At 36.0% G+C, this 18,027-nt stretch overlaps 2 protein-coding genes across 4 annotated transcripts; one reads left to right on the top strand and one right to left on the bottom strand.

Annotated features, from left to right (window-relative positions):
• Positions 1-2,001: 2,001 nt before the first annotated feature.
• Positions 2,002-6,906, top strand: LOC117110122 (dynein light chain 2, cytoplasmic-like). 3 transcript variants are annotated; one of them, XR_004445630.1, is made up of 3 exons: positions 3,957-4,376; positions 5,374-6,003; positions 6,035-6,906. XR_004445630.1 is itself a non-coding variant. In XM_033252722.1 (2 exons), the coding sequence occupies exons 1-2, from the start codon at positions 2,207-2,209 to the stop codon at positions 5,667-5,669; spliced, it is 336 nt and encodes a 111-aa protein (XP_033108613.1). In that variant the 5' UTR covers positions 2,002-2,206; the 3' UTR covers positions 5,670-6,906. The 3 variants fall into 3 exon arrangements, 2 of the variants coding, with proteins under 2 accessions (XP_033108613.1, XP_033108612.1); XM_033252722.1 differs by lacking the exon at positions 3,957-4,376 and adding an exon at positions 2,002-2,246 and having other exon boundaries at positions 5,374-6,906; XM_033252721.1 differs by having other exon boundaries at positions 5,374-6,906.
• Positions 6,907-10,997: 4,091 nt separating this feature from the next.
• On the bottom strand, positions 10,998-17,584 carry LOC117110121 (U2 small nuclear ribonucleoprotein A'-like). The gene is made up of 8 exons (XM_033252720.1): positions 17,360-17,584; positions 15,084-15,124; positions 14,529-14,635; positions 13,759-13,837; positions 13,076-13,122; positions 12,376-12,478; positions 12,001-12,080; positions 10,998-11,207 (listed from the first exon to the last, which is right to left on the bottom strand). The coding sequence occupies exons 1-8, from the start codon at positions 17,439-17,441 to the stop codon at positions 11,084-11,086; spliced, it is 663 nt and encodes a 220-aa protein (XP_033108611.1). The 5' UTR covers positions 17,442-17,584; the 3' UTR covers positions 10,998-11,083.
• Positions 17,585-18,027: the final 443 nt, after the last annotated feature.

Here is an 18,027-nt window from a genome sequence, read left to right on the forward strand (position 1 = left end):
ATCAAAGAAATGTGTTGCGTGTATTGTATTTTATTAATTCCATTAATACAATGTGAAGTATGAACACAGCCTTCTTATACTTTTAAGATATATTTTTAGCTACTCCCGAATACGCCTACTTTGCTCCCGTCAGGGGCATCGGCGACCTTGGCACCACCCTTGTCCTGGAGAACTGCAGTGACCCAGATAGCGGAGGGCAGGGAGGTGTTTTCCCAAATGTACGGTCTATACCACGTAAGAAAATTTATGATTATGGCACCCCTAAATGGCACTCTTAGACTTTAATTTGAATTTCCATTTCTTTCAATTTTTGAAAAGTTTGGTTGGTGTGGGGTCCCCTTGATTCCGCCTAAAATTAGTGAATTTTTGTAACATTTAATTTTATTTTGCTGCACATTGTGAAATACATTGGCAACGACTTCCGTGAGAAAATTGATAATAAAACCGTGGAAACATGCTCATGTTATGAATTTGTTGGGTATGGGTTGAATTTCGGGAGATCCTTGATTGTTTGCGGAAGCGCGGAGGCCGTTCCGGTTTCCGAGAAAGCCCCTCGAGTTCCGGGAGACTTGAGACCCCTGTATTTTTAAAAAGCTACAATTCCTCAAAATGCTTACATGAATACTGTTGGAAATTGTTGCCTGTACCACTGATTCCCCTCGAATCCGCTACTATGTACAACGAAGGCGGCTCTAATTGGAAACTGCTCTGATTGGTCGAGGAGATTTGTGGATGGATCTGGAATGTGCGAGGGCAAGTCTTGATTTTTTTCTATCTCTGGAAAATGTGGACCTTTGGTAATTTGGGAGATTACAAAGTGCCCGATTAAGATTCAGGGACTAAAATGTCTCCCCCCCCCCCCCAAAAAAAAAAAAAAAAAAAAAAAATCAACGGCTCTGAATAAATATGTAAATCATTTCGATTGAAATGGATCATTTTGGCCATTTTGGAATTATTTATTTAGTCTAATAATTGTTGCTTTGCATGCATCGCACTGGAATTGCCGAAAAGCCTGACCCTACCCAGTTGCACGTCGTCGAACTAAAGTATTAATTTTCTGTTCCAGTCAAAGTATTGTGAACCGATCCCTGATAGTGTGGTCTAAAATTACAATTTTTCTAGAGTTTGAGGTTGATTATATTTTATAACAGAATATATATAGTAAGGGTAAAATAACATGGACCAGAAATAACCTTCCAAGTACAATAGCTCACATTTGTTCTTCAAAAATCAGGTTCAATTGTATCTCTGAAATGATTGTTGATAAAGAAAGAAAATTTGAATTGGGAGGTGACCATAAAATGCTAACTAAATACAACATATCAGAAATGCAATTGACCAATACTGTAAAAAATATGTTCAGATTATTATGTTTGGTGAAGACTTCGTGAGATATAAAGCTCAATTAGAGAACGACTTCAGGGATTGGGATGCAAATATTCAAAAGAATTCTGATGATTTGTGGAAAAATCATGGGAAAACATCGTAATATTAAATCTGCTAGGTATTGGTCAAAAAATTATTGGTGGAAAGTATAAACCATGGTTTGACAAATAAGTTGCAAGTGCAATTGATAATCGTAAAAAAAGCAGCACAAATTCATAGGAAATGTATTAAGAGAACAAAATGAGGCCACTTGTGAATTTTTGTGGCAGAAGTACCAACAAAAGCGTTTAGTTGCTAAGAATTGATATCAACTCGTCTTAACTTCTTCAATTCCGAATATCATTAAGCAACATCATTTTTTCCTTCCTCTTTGTCTTTTCCCTTCTACTTTAACTTCAAATTATTATTATCATCATCATCACCATCGTCATCATCATCATCATCATTACTACTACTACTAATACTACTACCAAAGCAGTAGACTATTTGTATCTTATGATATCATCACCCTTCACACTTCATTAAACATGATTCTAGTATTTGACTGTAACCTTCAACAACAAAACAACTGTATATTTATGTAGAGCGATTGTAGGTACTGTACGTCTCTAGTAAGCCTATACAGTTCATTGATATAAATTATTGGTACAGCATAATTGTATTTTGATACGTCATCTTTTATTCATTGTGGGGAGCTGAGGTGTTGTAAGTCAGTGCACTCGATCCTTCCTTCTACTTGGAGGTGTCTGGCAGTTTATTCAGTCATTCAATCTCTGGATATTTTTCAAGTTACTTTGAGTATAGAATAGACCTAATTAAGATGAACGCATCATTCGGCGCCAATCAGTTTCATCATTACGGTAAGTAAATTCAATTCAGAAAACAACTAACGTTATTATATATTTATTGTTAGTGGTCCACTTATTATTGTATAACTTATGCGACAATAAGCTATGGTGCCTATGCCTTTCGGTTTCGCTAAAATCATGTTCAAGTATCATGACCAATTACAGTAGTAGTATAAGTACAGTGTTGGTGATGATATAGACAATAATAGAGTATGCACCATTATTCAAGAACTCGGGAGCCCACACCGGCATGTATAGAATACAACATCAATCATGCAATCTTCTGGAGAGGTGAATTCGGCGCAATTCACTGACAGAAACTTTCAGCGGCCGCTCTGGGCTACTCTGCTAAACTAGCTACTCTAGACTAAACGCAGGCCTACCGTATGTCTTTACTGTTTTAGTTTATAATTATATAGAGTACGGTTCCAATTTGTTTTAACTGTACATATTAAAGTTTACTGGCTTTATAAGCAGCCTTTGCAATCACGTACGGCAGTGGATGCAAGCCTGTAGGCAGATTTAAGGGAGGGAAATAAATGCAGTAAAAATGCCAAATTTAAAATATTTGGAGTTAATTATTTTCAACAACGGGCTTGGGATGCACGGTAGTGTTTGTAAGGTACGGCATTAATAGAGATAGCTTTGGAAATGTTAGTGACGGCGGCTGCGTTCTAGATATGAAGAAATGGACGTGTTCCCCATGATACATCCCCAATATTTTCCTACCGGTCAGGGCATGAATATGCTGTTAAAAACTATGAAATAAAATGTCGGCGGAACATCTCTCCACCGCAATTCTCGGTAGGTATATGGCCTGGGTCCTTCCTCAATTAAATTCGTGGCAATAATACGAGTAATAATACTGCACAATCGCAAGTGTTGTCGGAATATGAGCTATTAATGAATAGGACTATTGTATGCCTATATTGAACAAAGTTGTCAATAGCGGACGGTTGAATGGAATTTGGTGAATAGTTCTACTATATACAATTACGATTTTCTCTGTATAGGACCACTGTTAAGATTTACCTAAGGAACATCCCTCGTAAGGCCTACAACGAATCGACACATTTTAAAAGTATTACACAAAATGGTTGCCATAGATGAGTTTCGATCTCTCCGCTTCTGAGTAGATGGTTCAATTCTCACTGTATTCAGTTAAGGGTTAGCAGTGCCAAAAGGAGAATTTGCCTCCTCCAGCTCCACATTATTTGTGTATACACATACAAATACCCAAACAATATATCCCTCCCCCACCCAACCAACTGACCGCCAGTTTGAACCACATGAAATTAGTAAAAATAAAATAAACAATTCAATTATACTCCAATTTACCCACTCCCCCTTCTTATACATTAATTACAGTTCCAGTAAATGGTAGTGCAACGACTGTATTAATGAAATATGTAAGACATTAGCTATTAATATAATTAAGAAAAATTGTTGTTTAAATAAAGTAAATAATACTAATAATTCATTCTCATCTTTATAGTAATTCATTCTCATCTTCATACGATTATTATTTGTTATCATCTTTCCCACCAGTGGTTTTTTTTCACATACCAAAGTTACTATTATGTGCTTCATGGTTATATATACATTGATACGCCTACTTAAACATAGCACACAGAAGTCATTCGTTATGCTTCGTGTATCAGATACAATAACTTATAAAACCAGAGGACGAGTACAATTAAAAAGGGTGCGTCAGACGGCTTTAAATCCCACGTCTGTGATCAATCAAGTGTCTCAGGACCTCATATATTGTGTCGTATACAATAGAACTGAAAGACATTCTGTACAGTGTCGAGAATCCGTCTGTATTTACTGTCACAGAAAATATTCTCTCATGAAGTCAACTAGGCCAATACATTATAAGTATTAAGAAGATATAAGCCTATAGATAAAGCAACATGAGTACCAGTAACGTTCGAACTGAGTCCCGGACTTACAGAATCGAAACCCAGCAAAGATTTACGTCTGGCCAACGCACAACTAACGCGAGCGACTACGGTACTAAGTCGGTTACAAGTAGCCAGTTTAACGGCTCTCCTGCGAAAAATGTACCTAGCATTCGCGTTACCAGCGAAACGAAATCGCACGAATTCAGACCCGTATCACCTTTATATGATCAGTACAGTAAGTGAGTACCTTATTACTTCAAAACTTATAAACCTGGAGTTCTAATCGATTGATGTCAAACAAATGTCTTCATTAAATTAAGTAAATTTTAAAATTTCTAAAACAGTCAGATATTTATAATTAAATGCCCTCATAAAAATTGTGACCAAGGGCCAATCTTTGTTATATACCTTTATACTTCTAGTACTATACGCAAATTATGAATGTTCACAAAATTATATGATATGAAATAATGATAGGTCCCGACAAGGTGCATTGTTAATTATTGTATTGTGGCCTCAATGCGTCAAAACGCTTGGTAGCCATGAAATGTATAAAGGCAATTAAAAATTCGCACACACAAGTAGGCCTTATGTAAGCTAAGAGATTGTTTAAAATATGCCAGTGGGTCTGAAAGGGAGAATATATGAGGATCACAGCAAATTTAGAAAGAAGGATAAAAATATAGCTTTGAATGAAGGGATCAAAGAAATTCTATATTTATTATAAACTAGTAAAAAAAATAAAATAAAAACCCTTATTAGCTATTCCATGAAATTGGGTATTAGATCTTAAAAAAGCGTTTGTGTTGAGATAATACTTGAACAATCAAATTGAATATTTGAATTATTTTGCATTAAAAAGTAAATTGTTAGTTTTTAATTAACCTGTCCGCTAATCCCCACTTTGGATAATATATTGGGAAGTTCCTACAAAACCACAATCTACACGTACAGTACTACAAACACGTATTCTTGATAATTATTATTGTTGTTGCTGATGTTGTAGTAGTAGTAATTGTCGTTCTTGTTGTTGTTGTTGGTATTATCATTCATTCATTCATTTATCTGGCACAAAGGTCCTGTGACTTAGTGAGCCATACCCAGTCCTAAAAAATATTTGTTTCTTGATTTACAGGCCAAGTTAAATTTCCTAATAATTATTCACGTCAATTTCTTTCCTTTAGCGAATAGTACGGAAAATAAAAATAAAATTCGTTAACCTTATTTTCCAGAATCCAGATCACTAAATGACAACGAGATGGATCGGCCAACAGCGATGATAAAGAGCTCCGACATGACGGAAGAGATGCAGGAATCAGCCGTCGAGGTAGCAATTGAGGCGTTTGAACGGTGCAAGATAGAGAAGGACATCGCTGCAGCCATTAAACGAGGCTTCGACGAGAAACATGGACCTGCGTGGCATTGCATCGTCGGCAAGAGCTTCGGAAGTTACGTAACTCATGAGACAGATTATTCTATCTACATGTATATCGGGCAGATGGCTGTTCTGCTGTTCAAACAAGGATAGCTAATTCGTCCAGCAAATAAATTCAATTATAATAAATAACTTCTTTCGTATATTTATTTTTTTGTAAATCTCGGAGCACCTATTTTGAAAGATATGTCCAAGGTAGGCCTACCTTCAGTATAGGTTTATTTCTTGATTTCTTTTGCCAAAAGTTAGCAATATGTTGGCCTTATCTTATTAATAGGAATTCAGCTGTGTTTGAACTTCTCTCTTACTAAAACCTCTATCACCAGTCTCTGAAGGCTTTCGGTGGCAATGTTTCATTAAGAGCAGTGATTCCTGAGAAATCATTATGGTTAGCTTACAAGTACGGGGTAAGCTTACAAGTACGAAAGTAGTTCGGCTTGAAACGTTGAAGCATGAAGCTTACAGTAACCACAGACCCTAGGGTCTATGCAATATAACTAACCATCATAGGAAAAAGTATCACTATCACTCCCGGCATTTACATAACGCCTTTCTTTTCAGAGGATTAAGCTGGTGTCATTTCGGCCGACGTACGCCAAAAACAGGCCTCCATCTGTACGTAGCTAATTAATTTGGCCATCACAAACCGAAAAACTAGTAAATTCAAAACTTGTGATTCATAGGGGCTTGTAGCCCGGGACCTAAATTTCCTACCCACGGCCGAATTTAGGGGCGGATTTAGGGCCCGGCCCCCCCTTTTTGGAACAAAAAAAAAAGAAAAAAAGAAAGAAAAAGAAAAAAATGATAGCCCACAACGCCTCAAATGTTATTTTCGGGCGTCTAGAACACAAAAAGTTCGCGGACCCCCTAGGTCATTGTTGTCTCGATCGGCCCAAATTTCGGCCCCCCTCCCCCTTTTGGACATCTCTGGATCTGCCCCTGGTTCAATTTACAGGGATTTCTACTAAGGGGAAATACTTATTGACGATGTGATCAAGAACCGAATACACTGAAAACGAAGTCCTTGACTTTGACACACTATCACACTTTTGTCTGATTACTGGTCTCATGAAGAACAAAAATCTTAAGAGTTTGCCTTGTTTTAGGCCTATTGTAGATATAATTTATTTCAAATAAATGGAATTTTGTATTGACTATTAACATATCGAACAACTCGGTCTTCCGATGCATGGAGACATCAACTTCGATATTTTGAAGAAACTGTAACATACTGTACTGAAGTTAATAAAATGTTTCCAATAGACTGTATCATTTTAAATATTTTTGTCATTCTTATGCCGTTTGGTCGAAGATAATTAAAAAGTAAGAATTACTTTGGACGAGGCGCTTTATGATTGTTTATCTTTATCCCTGACCTTACAATTACGTTTGTGACAAATGGTTGTTTTGCCCATGGGTGTAATGGACATCTTGGCGCAAATTTGTTTGAATATGACATGATACCCACATATGGGTGTACAGTAATATGTAATGATGCACATATATGTGTAATATCATGACCATAACGATGTGGGGTTGCCTGCTCTTTCGCTGCTTACCAGCAGCAACACTTAAGCATATGGACCCAAATGACCAAGGAAACGAAATGCACTTCATAACCTAAAGGTTATACCTTGTAACCAGGAGTATAAAATTGTACCCACAGGCACTAATATTCAAATGATTGCACAGTCAGCAACAACATCAACAAATATTTGTGATTTGCCAATACTGTACATTATGGTCATTAAATGTAATTAAAACAACAAGTTTTATATTTTGTTGAAGCGGTTTGGTGCAGCAGGAACGGTATGGTTTCCCAACCCCGAGGTTGGGGTTTCAGTCCCTCGCTGTACTGTAAATTGCTGTCCTTGAGCATGACGCTTTGTCTGCATTGCTTCTCCTGTAATCACCTGTCTTGTCGGGCTCGTAGGTAGGCCATATAGGCCTGTATGGTACATGTTATGCCCTCCCAATTTCATCAAACCTTCACTGAATGGGTTCTCTCCACGCAGGAGTATAAATGGTTGCCTACTCCTGCGACTCTTAGCAGCAGCAACGCTTAAAACATGAAGACACAATAACAAGGGGAAAAGAAGTGCTTTGTATCTAGGAAGAAAATGCACTGTATAAATGATATAAATAATAATAATAATAATAAAATGTTCCCAATGTTATTTCATGATATTCCTTTTTTTATTTAAAATATTGAGCTTTCTATTGGATGAATGTAGCATGAATAGTAACGACTTAGAATTAATGGTGAATGTTATGGTATGTATTAGAAGCCTATATGAATGTACAGGAAAAAATATAAAGAAAACGAAATCCCCTAGTTAAGGGTCAAAATTGACAAGATTGGTTTATAAGACGTAACACATTCAGTAGGCCTATACCGACGTTTACTCTAAGGATTCAGGCGAAAATATTCTGGTTTATTGCTCAAAAGGTGTTAAAATCTGAAGTTAATTTTTCTTACTTTGAGACTGCTGTAGTTGTGATACAATGGTACCACCTTAATAGAGGCTGGCTGTAGTGTTAAGATATATTTCCCCTCATTTCACGGAAAGGTTTCCCCTTAATAGGGGTGTCCCCTGAATAGGGGTGTCCCAAATGAGGGGTTCTACTGTATCTGTTTTTAACGTCTATGTGGTTTGCAGGAAATTATCAGGACATTTGTTTGGGCTGTCGGCCAAAATTATTGAGAACCTTTGGTCTAAATGAAGATAAAGATGTTCACAGAAAATCAGTAATAAGCGGACCATTGAAAACGTTCATTTCTTTTTAATAAATCGCTTGACTGGCCAATGGCATTTACAAAGCTTACTGACACAACTTATTCAGATAATATGTTTTCTGCAGTTGCAAAATGCATTGTGTTATTTTCATACAAATTTGAGCTTGCAAACATTATCTCAATAAATAATCTAACAGATTACACCCAGTTCATCATGTGTAGTATCTGTAAAGTAAGCTATACTTTATCAGATTATTTGCCTGTCAGAATTCAACAATGTTTGATCAGACTTATTTTTAATTGTTTGCTTGTTTCATACATATCTGAAGAATGATATATTCATGTCTGATATTAAAAAATGCTGCACATAGGCAATATCTGAGTCTAACAGACACAAATCTGATCATGTATGTCTGGCAAATATTTTCAGCATGCAAGTTAAAAATATGATATCTCTATCATACTTTCAATTTATCATAAAAAATTTAAAAAAATGAAAATTATTCAAATTACATAAGAAATTTACATTTTACATTTTTCATAATTTGACTTCAAATAATCAATTTTAACTTATATTTGAATGAAATTAAAATACTATATAAAGAAGACAATAGAAAGTTATTACATAAGATAAAAAAAAAAAGTATATACAAAAAGAGCTTTCTATTTGATTTTTCTTCTTATTCATTTTTTTAAAGAATGTTTCTTTCTAGGTTCCTTCTGTTCTGATTCGGTTTAACTCCACCTTTTCTCAAAAACCTTCCTGTTCAAATGTCCATGTCTTCTTCTTCAACTTCCATTTCAGTAGTAGTACCTGAGGATTAGTAATAAGAAACCATGATCAAGTTGAATAGGCAATTCAGAATGTTTACAATTTACAAAAATTGCAAGAAAATAATACTGGGTTACAATTTAATATGTACAACTTCATTTAATAAACTACTACACAAAAGTGAAAAACATAACATAACATAACATCCTAAAAGAAGAATTACACAAGTTCAATTAGTCAATTCACTCTCAAAGGAGGCGAGTTAAGCTTGGTTTCCATACAATCGCTCACCCTCAGTCGTACAACAGTCGCCGATAGTTGTCGGGAAGGTTGAAAGATGTGTATAAGAGACATTATATATATATACACACACATATAAAACAGAATTCATGTTATTTATCTATTTCAGAGTACTCTCAATCATTCAATTTGTTATACGGTTTGCCCTCCAATTTCATACTCCCTTTGGGACCTGAAAATTTGGGGCTGTCTCTGGGTTCAGCCTCTAATTAGAGGGTTACAGTAGCTCTGTGGTGGAGATTGCTAGTTGATAACCTGAAACATTAGTTTCGAGTTAAAGTGGTCTCAGAATTAAAAGGGGCTCGAATTGGACGGCCAACTGTATTTAGAAAACATTTTCTAAATTTTTGTGTTAAAGGTTGTATACAAATACCAACATTTTTACATGAATAAACAGTGTAGACTTTGGTATCTATAACTCCCCCACCTTAGACCCCACACCCTTTCCCTGAATTAAATACTGTAGCAATATTGTAGTGTAAAGTAGAGCCTAGCCTATTACTTTTCACTGTTCTTGTTTGTGCAAGTTGCTTGTGTCCTTGGGCAAGGCACTTCCCCCACATTGTCTCTCTCCATCAAAGTGGGTAAAAGTTCTAGTGAAAAAATGCATTAATTTATTTTATGCAGCAAACTATGGAAATACTCCATCCATAGGCATCATTCCAATGACTGGGTGTACAGTATTAATGTGGAACAGTGCTCTGAGACTTGTGAACAGCAGTAAATAAATAGCTACATATTATTATTTGTACTATCATTAACATCTACAGCAGATCTGACCACCATCCCACCCAGTCTACTCACTGGACTACTATTTGTACTACTGTACTATACAGTACTATGAAAATGTTGATAATTGTAAATAGACCTTTAATATGAAAACAAATTACAGTAATGTATTAAGGTATTAAGACTGAGATGAAAAGGTGCAAATGTTGTTCTTAAATAAACTCATCAATCATTCAACATATAACTCTACGATATACTTACCTCATATCCTTCATAAGAGAAACCGCGAAACTTACCACTCCAATTGTATCCTCGTCAAAACTGCTGACTAATTTTCTCGGGCACGTTTCAACTTACAATCATAATTCAAAGACACATTAACAGAAGCCCTAATACTAATCCCTAGTGGTAACTAAACATAGGCAGTGTAATAATGATTAGTGATGGGGCCCAGGGGGCGAGAAAATTTCAAGGGCCCTTATGTGTCTGGAAAGCAATTTTCATAGACTTTGAGGGGTGGGCAATCTACCTATGTAATTTCATGTCAAAAACGACTGATCAAGGCTCTTTATTACCCCGAGACTGTACAGGCTTTTATAGATAAATAGATAACTTTATTGTCCTATGAATAAAGAAATTCATCTTCCATTGGCAAATGCTTAACAAGCCATGGATGAGACTAGAATAATAACATTTCCCCTATTTGAAGTTAAGATCACAGAACATATGCTTCACATATGACGCAACTTAAACTGGAAAACAACAAGATAATTTATTAAAAAGATGAAAGTTAAAGAAGGTTATATGGTAATATAAGAACATGAGTTTATGAAGTTAATCATATAAACATAAAAATTAAATTTTCTTTAATTTTTCATATCCATTTTGAAGTCTTTTTATAAGCATGTCATTGTCACTGTTAGCAAATCCTATTGGCATCTTATTATTCCATTTACAACTGTTGCTACATCACTCATTCCTATTTGCATCACTATATATTACGATAGAGATGGTAGCTACCTTAATTGCATTGATGTCGGCTGGAGAGGGTCCGGAGCTCTTTTCAGTTGGTAAAGCGGCACCAGGTACAAACCTAAAAGAAGAATTACACAAGTTCAATTAGTCAATTCACTCTCAAAGGAGGCGAGTTAAGCTTGGTTTCCATACAATCGCTCACCCTCAGTCGTACAACAGTCGCCGATAGTTGTCGGGAAGGTTGAACTTGGTTTAACTTTGCTGACTGCATTGCAGACGAATCAGGGTTCATTGCCAGCTGCCACGATGCAATCGGGAAGGCACCTTGATTTGTCTGCAACACAATTGGCAAAGTTGAACCAGATTCAACTTTCCCTACAATTGCCGGCGACAGTTGCTGATAGGGTGAGCGATTGTATGGAAACCAAGCTTGAGTACATTGGACGTAGAACAATACAATCAATACAACAGGTACTGTGACTATGGGAGGTACAGCAACTACTAGGTAGGGTTAAGTGGAATACTAGGAATCAAAGCTACTAAAATTAGAATGGGAATAGAATCCTAAAATGCATTATGCATAGAGCAGCTTAGCTCAGTCGGCTAAACTGGTGGTAATCTTTGTGTGTGCGCTGAACTATGGAAACCTGTTAGTTCCTAGTTGAATTCCCATCGCGGCTCTCCCTGTATTTTAGCTGGAGGGCTGAAATGCAAGTTACGATAAGGCACTGTCTTTCGAATGAGACGTTTTAAGCCGTTGGTCCCGTGTGCATTATGGAACATGTTCACGTTAAAAAACACAGTGTATTCTTCGGAAATGAGTAAGGGATTGTGTACTGCCCAATCACCACCAGGACCCCACTGGACATAATCTATTGTACAACTTAGTACAAAAAAATAAAAACACTAACGTTTTTGATCGTTTTCCAAGATCTTTAGCAAGAGTTTGTCCTTTCTTGCCTTTGAACATCAATGATGCAGCTTCCCTCTCCTAACAAAAAATAATTTATACATATTATAAAATAATTAAATTTCGGTAACATTGCTCAATTAGAAAATTAACAATCAAAATTTGGTTCAGGTTGTTGATCAAGAAAAATATTTAAAAAATTTTTTTCGTTGCCAAGATGATTTTGGCAGAATTAGAAAGAGACAGGCAGAAGAGAAAAAAAAAATAAAGGTTTTTTTTTAGCATCTTCATTTTTTTATAAATACATTCTGATAAACTTTGTATAAAAGTCTTGCTAAGGAATTTAAAATATATAATTGAGTTAGATGAGCCTTACCTTTTGTTTAACTTTCCTAAAATCTAGAAGTTTTACTTGTGGAAGTTTATGGATCACATAGAGTCTGTAGTGTCTTTTACTTGTTATTGGATTCCTCAGTAAACTAAAAAAAAAAAGAAGGAAAAAAAAACCAAAGTCAATAACATAATCAATATTGAGAGCAGCTTAGCTCAGGCTGCTAAACTAGCCACAAGATGAGCTGCTGGTCCTGTGCATGTTAAAGAACGCAGTACACTCTTCGCAAAAAAACTAAGGGATAATCTCCCGGTGTACTGCCCAATCACCACCAGAAAGACTTCTTCAGACTACTGTGGGTTATCCTCTGTGTTTACAGTACACCGAATAAATCCATCCATCCAATATTAATAATCATCGTCTATATAAAAACATATTTTCAGGTTCACAATTACCTACAAGAAAAGCACTACATCAGTATTAATATGGCATTATAATACAATATCATCAGCTATCTATAACAACTTATTCCTACTTGCAAATATTGGGTCTTGGGTTCAAGTCTCCTAAAAAAATTAGAATATTTTTTTAGGTTGAATCAATTTTCTTATATGGTCATGATGTGATGCTATCATGACCATATTTAAGCATATTGCAGGTTTGATAGTTTGAACAGGGCTTGTATTCAACCATCCTATCATGTACAATTATTACCGTATATAAGAGAATAATTACATTCACTGACCTGAGACATGTGAGAGTTTTTACCGAAACAAGTGTGTCTAAATCCCCCTGTAATTAAATAAGAAAACACTTAGGAAACATATGTGGCTACATTACCATCAGCACGATGTATCATAAAGGTAGGAGAATAACCTTTAACTCGCAGCATCATTGTGGTGATGAATTGTGTATGGCCGTGGTCTGTGGCTACCTAGCCACCATAAAGAGCTGCTTATAATAGATGCAATGGGTTCTTTAAAATGCACATGAGCCAAATGTGTAGACTCCATTTTTTATGTTTAAAACTTAGCTAAATTATATATATCACTTTTTGCGTCAAAACCAGTGACAGACTCTGCAATTCAAAATACAGGGGGCCCAGGGAAGGACTTTCACATGTAAGGAGTTAATAAAGAGAGAGGCCTGAGGTAAGAAAATTTATGATTATGACACTTCTAAATGGCTGGAAATGGCTTAAATATGAATATAGTAATAATCTTTAATTTTTATTTATAATTTTGAAAAATTTGTAGCTGTGTTCCCCCTCCCCTCATGAATCTGCCACAGCTGAACACCAATCTCTCTCTTATCTTAATGAACAGCACTCAGGTTGTTATATAGTTTGTGTTTAAAGTTCTTGGACAGCTGACATTTAATGGATCAATATAGGTACAAAAGTATCGAGTTAAACAACAGTGCACTCACCAACTCCTGCATGTTGTTGTTTGTGAGTATTAAGGTTTCCAATCTCGGCAGAGATTCTTCAAGGTTTTCACCAATACGACTGCCGAAGAAGAACATTTTATCTTTATAAATAATTATTATTAAAACAGCAATAAAGCAAGCAAATTATGTGGTCGACTTACTGAAAGTGAAGAATGAAATCATGAAAAAAAAAAAAGAAAGTTGAATACAGTACAGTATATGCTTCTTTCTAAGGATCTGATTGGAACAACCAAAATCTAAAAATGACTGTTACAACTTTTTTTTAGTTCAGTCTTAAATTATTGTTATATTTCTCTATGATTATCACTTGTTTTATATGTTCTGTTTTTCAACTGAATTATAAAATGTTAAATACTAAAATACACTGTTAGATTTGTAACAAGTTTCTATTGCATTATGATCAATTTATGTTTGTAAATTCTACTACCGCTTGTATATTTATATGGTATCGATAAACATCAAAAGGCTTATCCCCAGTGATTATGATGGAAAGCCAGAAAAAGTTTATAGAGCCCAATTTACTATGATACTTTAAAATATTGTTGTCATAACAAATGAAGCCTGGTTTCTGAAGAATGGTTACACAGTCGGTAAGCGTTTTCACTGCAATCGTTTCATTTGCACTGCGTAGCGGTCCCCGACGTAATTGGAAGTGCTCCCTGACCCAACTGACCAATCAGCATCACCAAAGAAGTCAGCGATAGCGTGTAGTGCTGTTATGGAAACCAGGCTTGATTGCTACATCTTACCATACTCTGTTGTTGTTGAGCAAAATGTGTCTGAGTCTTTTGAGAAGCGGGAAGCCATCAACTTTCCGAACGTCATTATCAGAAAAATCTATTGTATCAAACTGATCCTGTGATATAGATAAACAATATAAAGTTTATTATAGTTCATTATTATTTGCGAGAGCATTTAGAACAGAGGTACTGTAAAGCATCAAGCTTGTAATTGAAGGTTATGGGTTCGAGCTTGAGGGTGATCACTTTTTTGTGACCTTTGGCAAAAAATATAATCTTTGAGTCAATCAAACCAGGAGTACTGTATTATATTATAGTGGATACATGGTAGATTTCAATCACATCATGCTAATTACTAGATCCAATCAATTCTGTACAGTATGCTACTGTAAATATGTGGGGGGCTGGTGAAGGCTCAGTAATGGAAGGCCTTTTCCCCACAGGACAAACATATACCCATTTTTTTTTCTTCTAATAGCCACTTACAACCATGGAGGAATTACCACAGTACAGGTAATTGCTCCATGTTACAAATAACAAGATTAGTATTAAAATCTGAATTACCAAAGTTGCTCCGAGGTTTTCGATAACAGGGATCTTGTAGCCTGCAATGCAAAGATAAAGCAAACAATTAAATTGGTTATTTCGACTATACAAATTTCTCACCAATATACAATACTCTGTATCAATAGTACATGATATTCAGTTATTACTGAAAACTACAGTACATTAGACATGATATATTGTCTTTTTTTACCTAGTTGTAGTACAGTAAACTTGGAGCTCTGATTAGTGTGGACATTAGCAAAACATCAATATGGCTCCCTAGAAACAATGGGCCTCCAGTACACCTCTAAAAGTGTTATTTTAGGCTTGGGGGAGGGGTACCTGTAGGACAGGCAGGTTACAGTAAGTTTAAAGCATTACAATAAAGGTTATTCATAATAATATTATGCCTTACCTACAGTAGTCTTCCCTTGGTGAACTGACATAAAATAAAACGCCGTGGCTAGAGATACGGTACCGTATCGGAACTTCCGATTGCTAAAGGTACGGTAAATGATATTACGTCATGATTAGCCAATAGAGACGCCGATACATGCGTGACGTCATTTAGTGCACTGCTGCTGCAAGAGTAGCGAGTGTGTGTTTTAGCAACGATCGAAGATTCGTTCGTTTGCGGGTGTTGTTGATAAGCTGTGATTAATATTCTGTAGCCCGAGGCCCTATAGCAAATAAAAAGGATAGCAGTTTTGCTAGATTTGGCGACATCAAGCGAGAATAAACTATTTTAATAGTAGAAGTCAGGCCTAGGCCTTAGCTACCCCTGAATCCTCCTAAGCCTAGCCTAGTAGTAGTACGACTACTATACTGTAAGTATGCCCCTAGGCGGGTATTCGGGCTAAGCCTAGCCTTAGTAGACCATTCTCTATGGTAGACCATAAAATACGCAAGAATAACAGAAAGGATTTTTAACCCAAACATTGTGATAAGCCCCAATCGAAATACATGAAATGGGCCTAAAGTTTTATGACATAAATTTGATCGTAACTGTTCGCGCCACGTTTCTCATGATCGCGATGTCGACTTTGCAAAAATGCCAAAATCGAGTCGGTCATTTGTATTGGCTAATCATGATTTATATCATTTACCGTACCTTAAGCATTCGGAAGTTCCGATACAGTACCGTATCTCTAGCCACGGCGAAAATAAAACAAGATAATGTTTGCTTTTCCCTTCAGTCAATTTAATAAGCATATTATTAATTTTATTATTATATTATTATAATCAATATTAGGCTATTTATTAGGTTAGTCACCAAATTCACTGAAAATTATAATTATACAAGATTCGAGTTTAACTTAAACGTAAAATTCTTACTGGTAACTAATACACTGTACGATAATTTGTGAAGCAAGGATAGTATTTTACTGGATATTTTAATAATAAGACAAACAAAACACACTTAATTTCCTGATTTTCTGAAATTTACTGGTTCTATATGGTGCTGAGTGTTGGCGAGTGGTAAAATCAATGCCTCTCACAACAGATGCCTCAGGAGAATATGTTAAATCTTCGGACCCAACAAGATTCCAGTTTTATAGACACCCTAAATGGGTGTCTACAAAACGAAGACCCAAAAACAAAGACCCACATTTTTTTCTCTCAATCTTGATGAAAATAATCTCGTAATTATGATTTTGTGACAGCCTGGTGTAGTATTATTTTAAAAAGAGTAAAAGAAAATGTGGGTCTTTGTTTTTCGGGTCTTCGTTTTGTAGACAACCATATAGGATGTCTATAAAACAAAGACCCTTTTTTCGGTATTTCTTGATATTCCTCATTCTATTCCGATGAAATAATGAAATGGGTACGTGGCAACTGTTATGATGATTTTGAAATACTTTATTAAGATAATTGAGAAATAATTGGAGGTCTTCGTTTTTCGGGTCTTCATTTTGTCAGGAAGTTGTTATAGTTTCGTAGATACGCATATAGGGGGCTAGGCTAGGGTGTCTATAAAACGAAGACCTTTGATTTGAAAATTTCACACCCTTCGGCCTTGAAAATTTCACAGACGCTCCAAAACAAACAAAAAAATCTGTAATTTTGATTTTGTGACAGCCTGGTGAATTATCATCAAAATAAAAGAGAAAAAATCGGGGTCTTCTTTTTGGGTCTTTGGTCTTCGTTCTATAGACACCCCCCTCTCTAGGCTAGGCTATGCCATGTACTGCATACAGCCTACAGGTAGGTAGGAAGGCTTGCCTAGCTAGGCCTTCTGACGGCGGGACTACGAATGATGAGGCTGTCTGTGAGATAGAGGCTTAGCGACTTACCACGCAAATCAAGTTCACGGTCCCTGACTGGGTTGATGTATTGAGCGCACTGCTCAATGAGTTCTGGAGTGAGTTTCACCATATCTTATAATTGTCTTGAAACAATAAGAAACCCCACAAGTAACTTATATTCACAACTTGTTACTGTATTTGTATTTAGCACAGACGCAGTAAATTCGTTATAACCGACGGCCGACGCGACCGATGACGACGACGCATGCTTGATTTGAATTGCGCCCTCTGCGAATCGAACAAAGAACTTATAAGATCTTTTCACAATCTTGCTTTTGCTTTTAGGCCTATTAGTATTAGGTGCCTACTGAGTGTTATTATCGGCAGGCCTATTTATTATAGTCAGAATGACAGAAGTAGGCTCCTATAGAATATGCTTTTGGGTGAGGTACTTTTCTTAGTTGTGATCCTACGGCACAATGTGAGTCATTGGGGCTCTAATAAAGTTACAGTATCTACGACGGATAAAGATCTTATAAAGCGCACAAACACCACAACAATTTTAGGTGCTCAAGGCGCAATTTCCTTAAAAAAAACTCAATATCATCTTCTTTTACCCCTCATGCTTTCATTTTATTAAAATATTTCCTTACAGTTTTAGTTTCATTTTCAACCCTTACAATTCATTTCTTTTAATCTTTACTTTTCCTTTTCAT

Source organism: Anneissia japonica, unplaced genomic scaffold (genome assembly GCF_011630105.1).
Source record: "Anneissia japonica isolate Jap-2015-1 unplaced genomic scaffold, ASM1163010v1 scaffold1829_len478734_cov173, whole genome shotgun sequence".
Taxonomy (NCBI): Eukaryota; Metazoa; Echinodermata; class Crinoidea; order Comatulida; family Comatulidae; genus Anneissia; species Anneissia japonica.